We start from the raw sequence: 8,068 nt of genomic DNA, 5'->3' as shown, positions 1-8,068 counted from the left end.
AATCGTAGTAATATCTTTTTGGATCTGTCTCCTAGAGTAATGGAAATAAGAACAAAAATAAACAAATGGGACCTAATTAAACTTAAAAGCTTTTGCACAGCAAAGGAAACCATAAACCAAAATGAAAAGAGAACCTACAGAATGGGAGAAAATATTTGCAAATGAAGCGACCAACAAGGGGTTAATCTCCAAAATATATAAACAGCTCATACAGCTCAACATCAAAAAACAAACAACCCAATCAAAAAATGGGCAGCAGGAGTCCGCCCAAGCAGTGGTGTAGAGGTGACGGGACGCCTGGATTCCTCAGTTTCCTTCTTTTTCCATTCCTGGGCTGGAGGAAATACCTGAATATGTGGAATCCCAATGCCGGGCAGCCAGGGCCATATCCACACCCCCCTAACGTCAGGTACCCTGGAGGTTGCAATCCTACCCATCCACCACCTGCCACCCCTACCTTTCCTCCAGACCCCTTTCCCACTCCCCCAGGAGCACCCCAGGGGAATCCAGCCTTTCCCCCTGGTGGGCCCTGTCATCCTGTGCCACAACCAGGGTATCCAGGATGCCAACCCTCAGGTCCCTACCCCCCTCCATACCCACCACCTGCCCCTGGCATATGTCCTGTGAATACATTGGCTCCTGGCATGGTAGGACCAGGAATGGTGATTGACAAGATGCAAAAGAAAATGAAAAAAGCTCATAAAAAGAAGCAGAAACACCACAAACATGGCAAGCATTCCTCCTCCTCCTCCTGCTCTTCCAGCAGTGACTCTGACTGAATACAGGGCCTGGACCCTTCCCTCAAGTCTCTCCAGTTCTGCTCTCCCATCAAGCTTCAGATGCCATCTTGTACTGGGGGAAATTAGCCCTTGTGTCCCTCCCCGCCCGCCACCCCTGCAATCTAAGCCTCACTCTGCTGTTCAACCCTAACTGGCTAGGGAAAATGGGAAAAGAATTGCCATGGGGTAGCAAAGGCCGTCTTCCCACTGCTTGGATAGAACTTTTAGCTGGTGAATTTTGCAGGAGAACTATTTTTTGAAGATGGTGAGATTTGAGCTAAATGCTGAAGACAAGTCTAAGATCTGTAAAATGTGACTTTTTTACTTTCTTTTGTAATACTCATGACTGGGGAGATGCTGTGGAAATTTAATTACGGAGAGGAAAAAACGACCTGTACCTTTCTTGTAATTGTGGCATGCTTGGGTGATTTAGTGGCAAATAAACATTTCCCAGCAGGCCTTTTATTGATTGCACTCACTGCAAGGCTGCTGGGAAGTAGAGTCCATTTGGTTGATGAGCTCTGACTGCCATTTTGGAAACTGATCTCTACCCCTTAGCTCAGTATGCTATCTCAGGTCCTCCTCTCACTCTCCAACTCTCTGTTCAAATAAAGCTGTTTCTCCTGGTCTCTGTTCAAAAAAAAAAGGGCAGCAGATCTGAATACACACTTCTCCAAAGAAGACATACAGATGGCCAAAGGCACATGAAAAGATGCTCAACATCACTATTAGAGAAATGCAAATGAAAACTACGAGGTGTCACCTCACACCAGTCAGAATGGCCATCATCAAAAAGTTTACAAATAATAAATGCTGGAGAGAGCATGGAGAAAAAGGAACCCTTCTACACTGTTGGTGGGAATGTAAAATGGTACAGCCACCATGCAGAACAGTATGGAGGTTCCTTTAAAAACTAAAAATAGAGCTACCATATGCTCCTGCAATCCCACTCCTGGGCATATATCCAAAGAAAACCATAATTCGAAAAAATACATGCACCCCAATGTTCATAGCAGCGCTATTTACAAAAGCGAAGATGTGGACGCAACCTAAATGTCCATCAACAGATGAATGGATAAAGAAGATGTGGTACCTGTATACAATAGAATATTACTCAGCCATCAAAAAGAATGAAATGCCATTTGCAGCAACACAGATTATCATACTAAGTGAAATAAGCCAGACAAAGACAAATATCATATGATATCGCTTATATGTAGAATCTAAAAAAAATGATGCATCGGGAATTCCCTGGCAGTCCAGTGGTCAGGACTTGACACTTTCACTGCCATGGCCCAGGTTCAATCCCTAGTCAGGGAACTAAGATCCTGCAAGCCACGAAGCGGCTTAAAAAAGTGAATTTATATTTACTCTTGGTATCATTTAAAATGATACAAATGATGGGGATTCCCTGGTCGTCCAGTGGTTAGGACTCTGTGCTTCCATTGCAGGGGGCAGGGGTTTGATCCCTGGTGAGGGAACTAAGATCCCACAAGTCATGCAGCACAGCCAAAAAAAAAAAAAATACTAATGAACTTATTTACAAAATAGAAAGAGACACAGAGATGCACAGACGTTGAAAACAAATTTATGGTTACCAAAGGGGAAAGGGGGTGGGAGGAGGGATAAATTAGGAGTCTGGAATTAACAGATACAAACTACTATGTATAAAATAGATAACCAACAAAGACCTACTGTATAGCACAGGGAACTATACTCAGTATTTTGTAATAACCTATAAGGGAAAAGAATCTGAAAATAGACACACACACACACACACACACACAACTAAATCACTGTGCTGTATACCTGAAAGTAACACTATATTGTAAATCAACTATACTTCAATTTAAAAAAAAAGAAAATGTGATATATACACACATGTATATGGAATATTATTCAGCCATTTAAAAAAGAAAGAAACTCTTCCATTTGTGACACGGATGGACTTTGAGGGCATTATGCTAATTGAAATAAGTCAGAGAAAGACAAATACTGTATGATCTTACTTTTATATGTGGTATCTAAGAAAAACCAAAGAAACTCATAGATACACAGAACAGGTTGGTGGTTGCCAGAGGCAGGCAAGAGGGGAAGGGTTTTTGGTAAAGGACATCAAAAGGTACAAATTTCTAGTTATATAATAAATAAGTCCTGGGGATGTGGTGTACAGCATGGTGACTATAGTTTAAAATACTGTATTATATATTTGAAAGTTTCTAAGATCTTAAAAGTTCTCAGCACAAGAAAAAAATGTGTAACTGTGTGGTGATGGATGTTAACTAGACTTACTGTGGTGATCATTTTGCCGTATAGATAGATAGATAGATAGATAGATATAATTATGTTGCACACATACACAGAAAAGGATAGGAAAATGAACAATGGAAAGTATTTGTTTTATTTTTAATTTTTCTTCCAGTTTTATTGAGATATAATGACATACAGCACTGTATAAAATTAAGGTATACAGCATAATGATCTGACTTACATACATCATGAAATGATTAGCACAGTAGGTTTAGTGAACATCCATCATCTCATCAACAAAATTAGAGAAAAAGAAAAAACATTTTTTGTGTGATGAGAACTCTTAAAATTTCCTCTCTTAACAACGTTCACATATAACACACAGCAGCGTTCATTATATTCATCATGTTGCACATTACATTTCTAGTACTGATTTGTCTTATAACTGAAAGTTTGTACCTTTTGACCACCTTCATCCAAATCCCCCTCCCTATACCCCTTACCTCTGGTAACCACAAATCTGATCTTTTTCTATGAGTTTGTTTATTTGTTTTTGAAGTATTATTGATCTACAACACTATGTTAGTTCCTGGTGCACAAAACAGTGATTGGATATTTCCATACATTTCAAAATGATCACCATGATGTCTAGTTACCATCTGTCACCATACAAAGATATTCCATTATTACTGACTACATTCTGCACACTGTACATTTCATCCCTGTGACTCATTTATTTTTTAACTGGAAGTTTGTACCTCTTAATTTCCCTCACCCATTTCACTCATCTCCCACCATCTTCCTCTCTAACAACCACCTCTTTGTTCTCTGTATCTATGACTCTGCTTTGTTACTCTTATTTGATTTTTGATTCTACACATAAGTGAGATCATACAATATTTGTCTTTGTCTTATTTCACTTAGCAAAATACCCTCTAGGTCTATCCATGTTGTAGCAAATGACAAGATTTAATTCTTTTTATGGCTGAGTAATACATATATCACTTCTTTTTCAATTCATCTATTGATGGACACTTAGGTTGCTTCCACACCTTGGCTATTGCGAATACTGCTTCAATGAACATATGGGTGCATATATCTTTTCCAATTAGTGTTTATATTTACTTCAGAAAAAACCGGAAGTGAAATTGCTGGATCATATGACAGTTCCATTTTTAATTTTTTGAGGAACTGCCATACTGTTTTCCATGGTAAATGCACCAATTTTCATTCCCACCGACAGTGCATGAAGATTCCCTTTACTCCATATACTCACCATTGATCTTCATGTCTGTTTTTATGCCAGTACCACACTGTTTTGATGACTGTTGCTTTGTGGTATAGTTTGAAATCAGGGCATGTGATACCTCCAGCTTTGTTCTTCTTTTTCAAGATTGTTTTGGCTTTTCAGGGTCTTTTGTGTTGCCATACAAATTTTAGAATTATTTGTTCTAGTTCTGTTAAAATTGCCATGGGTATGATGATAAGGATTGCATTAAATCTGTAGATTGCCTTGGCTAGTACGGACATTTTAACATTAATTCTTCTAATCCATGACACATTATATCTTTCCATTTGTTTGTGTCATCTTCAGTTTCTTTCATCAGTGTCTCATAGTTTTCTGAGTACAACTCTTTCACCTCCTTGATTAGATTTATTCTTAGGTATTTTTTGATGTAATTGTAAATGGGGTACTTTTTTATTTTTAACTGTTCTTAAATTTATTTATTTATTTTTGGCTGTGCTGGGTCTTCGTTTCTGTGCGAGGGCTCTCCCCAGTTGCGGCGAGCGGGGGCCACTCCTCATCGCGGTGCGCGGGCCTCTCACTGTCATGGCCTCTCTTGTTGCGGAGCACAGGCTCCAGATGCGCAGGCTCAGTAGTTGTGGCTCACGGGCCCAGTTGCTCCGCGGCATGTGGGATTTTCCCAGACCAGGGCTCGAACCTGTGTCCCCTGCATTGGCAGGCAGACTCTCAACCACTGCGCCACCAGGGAAGCCCAAAATGGGGTACTTTTAATTTCTCTTTCTGATAGTTCATTGTTAGTGTATAGAAATGCAATAGATTTCTTTTTTTAATCTATTTTATTGAAGTATAGTTGACTTACAATGTTGTGTTAACTTCTGCTGTACAGCACAGTGATTCAGTTATACACATATATACATTCTTTTTTTTTTTTTTTTAAAGTTTTACTTGATTTTATTTATTTATTTATTTATTTATTTATTTTTTTTTGGCTGTGCTGGGTCTTCGGTTCGTGCGAGGGCTTTCTCCAGTTGCGGCAAGCGGGGGCCACTCTTCATCGCGGTGCGGGGACCGCTCTTCATCGCGGTGCGCGGGCCTCTCTCCATCGCGGCCCCTCCCGTCGCGGGGCACAGGCTCCAGACGCGCAGGCTCAGCAACTGTGGCTCACGGGCCCAGCCGCTCCGCGGCATGTGGGACCTTCCCAGACCAGGGCTCGAACCCGTGTCCCCTGCATTAGCAGGCAGATTCTCAACCACTGCGCCACCAGGGAAGCCCCTATACATTCTTTTTCATATTCTTTTCCACTAGTTTATCACAGGATATTGAATACAGTTCTCTGTGCTATACAGTAGGACCTTGTTGTTTATCCATTCTATATATAAAAGTTGAAATGCAACAGATTTCTGTATATTAATTTTGTATCCTGCAATTTTAATGAATTCATTTATTAGTTTTAATAGTTTTTTGCTGGCACCTTTAGAATTTTCTATATGCTGTATCATGTCATCTGCAAACAGTGACAGTTTTACTTCTTCCTTTCCTACTTGGATTCCTTTTATTTCTTTTTCTTGTCTGATTGCTGTGGCTAGGACTTCCAATACTATGTTCAATAAAAGTGGCAAGAGTGGGCATCCTTGTCTTATTCCTGATCTTAGAGGAAATGCTTTCAGATTTTCAGAGTTGAGTATGATTTTGGCTGTTGGTTTGCCATATGGCCTTTATTGTGTTGAGGTGTGTTGCCTCTATACCCACGTTGTTAAGAATTTTTATCATAAATGAATGTTGGATTTTGTCAAAGGCTTTTTATACATTTATTAAGATGATCATATGATTTTTATCCTTCAATTTGTTAATGGGGTGTATCACACTGATGATTTGCAGATGTTGAACCATCCTTGTTTCCCTTGGATAATTCCCACTTGATCATGGTATACAATTCTTTTAAAGTATGGTTGAATTCGGTTTGCTAATACTTTGCTAAGGATTTCTGCATCTATGTTCATCAGGGATATTGGCCTACAATTTTCCTTTTTTTTTTTTTCTTTGTAGTGTCTTTGTCTGGTTTTGGTATCAGGGTAATACTGGTCTCATAGAATGAGTTGATAAGTGTTCCTTTCAATTTTTTGGAATAGTTTGAGAAGGATGAGCATTTAATTCTTCTTTAAATGTTTGGTAGAATTCACCAGTGAAGCCATCTAATCCTGGACTTTTGTTGGGAGTTTTTTTTCTTTTATTACTAATTCAATTTCATTACTGATAATTGGTCCATTCATATTTTCCATTTCTTCCTGATTCAGTCTTGGGAGATTGTACATTTCTAGGAATTTATCCATTTCTTCTTGGTTGTCCATTTTATTGGCATATAATTGTTCATAGTAATCTCTTATGATCCTTTGTATTTCTATGGTGTCAACTGTATCTCCTCCTTTTTCATTTCCAATTTTATTTATTTGGGCCCTCTCTCTTTTCTTGATGTGTCCAGCTATAGGTTTATCAATTTTGTTTCTCTCTCCTACTGTATTATTTCTTTTCTTCTACTACCTTTGGGTTTTGTTTGTTCTTCTTTTCCTAGTTCCTTTAGGTGTAAGGTTGGATTATTATTTGAGAGTTTTCCTGTTCCCTGAGGTAGGCTTGTATCACTATAAACTTCCCTATTAGAAATGCTTTTGGGGGCTTCCCTGGTGGCGCAGTGGTTGAGAATCTGCCTGCTAATGCAGGGGACACGGGTTCGAGCCCTGGTCTGGGAAGATCCCACATGCCACGGAGCAGCTGGGCCCGTGAGCCACAATTGCTGAGCCTGCGCGTCTGGAGCCTGTGCCCCGCGACGGGAGGGGCCGCGATAGAGAAAGGCCCGCGCACCGCGATGAAGAGCGGTCCCCGCACCGCGATGAAGAGTGGCCCCCGCTTGCCGCAACTGGAGAAAGCCCTCGCACGAACCGAAGACCCAACACAGCCAAAAATAAATAAATAAATAAATAAATAAATAAGAAAATCCTTTTAAAAAAAAAAAAAAAAAAAGAAATGCTTTTGCTGTGTCCCATAGATTTTGTTGGGGTTTTTAAAAATATTTATTTATTTGGCTGCACCAGGTCTTAGTTGCGGCATGCCAGATCTTCATTGTGGCATGCGGGATCTTTAGTTGCGGTGTGCGGGATCTAGTTCCCTGACCAGGGATCGAACCTGGGCCCCCTGCATTGGGAGCACAGAATCTTAACCACTGGAAAACCAGGGAAGTCCCTGTGTCCCATAGATTTTGGATCCTTGTGTTTCCATTTTCATCTTTTCATTTGTCTCCAGATAGTTTTTGATTTCCTCTTTGATTTTTTACTTTTTAATCCAACAATTTTAACCCTTTGTGGGGGGGATTTGTTTCTCTCCATGTTAAATCATAATCTAAAAATATTTCTTTTGCAGGGGGGGAAGGTGGTGGGATGAATTGGGAGATTGGGATTGACATATATACGCCGCTGGGTATGAAATAGATAACTAGTGAGGATCTGCTGTATAGCATGGGGAACTCTACTCAGTGCTCTGTGGTGACCTGGATGGGAGGAAAATCCAAAAGGGAGGGGATATGTGTATACATATGGCTGATTCACTTTGCTGTGCAGCAGGAGCTAGCACAACATTGTAAAGCAACTGTACCCCATTAAAAAAATAAATATTAAAAAAATAGTTCTTTTGAAACACTAGATTATGATTTAGTTTCTTCACTCTATTGATGAATATATAATGTTGTAATTTGAAGGTACTGCATCCATTTGTACTAGTTGTTGAGAAAGAAAAACAGAATCTT

General features: G+C 39.8%; 1 protein-coding gene across 1 annotated transcript; it reads left to right on the top strand.

Moving 5' to 3' along the window:
• The first annotated feature begins 267 nt into the window (after nt 1-267).
• Nucleotides 268-1,124, top strand: LOC103012647 (proline-rich protein 13-like). Its single transcript, XM_057545792.1, has one exon. It carries the CDS (start codon nt 354-356, stop codon nt 777-779), a length of 426 nt encoding a protein of 141 aa, XP_057401775.1. The 5' UTR covers nt 268-353; the 3' UTR covers nt 780-1,124.
• Nucleotides 1,125-8,068: the final 6,944 nt, after the last annotated feature.

This window comes from Balaenoptera acutorostrata, chromosome 4, assembly GCF_949987535.1.
Source record: "Balaenoptera acutorostrata chromosome 4, mBalAcu1.1, whole genome shotgun sequence".
Taxonomy (NCBI): Eukaryota; Metazoa; Chordata; class Mammalia; order Artiodactyla; family Balaenopteridae; genus Balaenoptera; species Balaenoptera acutorostrata.
Note: the sequence above shows the minus strand (reverse complement) of the source record. Positions and strands in the feature narration are given on the sequence as shown.

What these genes read in the sequence shown, in the direction of transcription:
- LOC103012647 (XM_057545792.1), top strand. Translation starts at nt 354, where the DNA reads ATGTGGAATCCCAATGCCGGGCAGCCAGGGCCATATCCACACCCCCCT.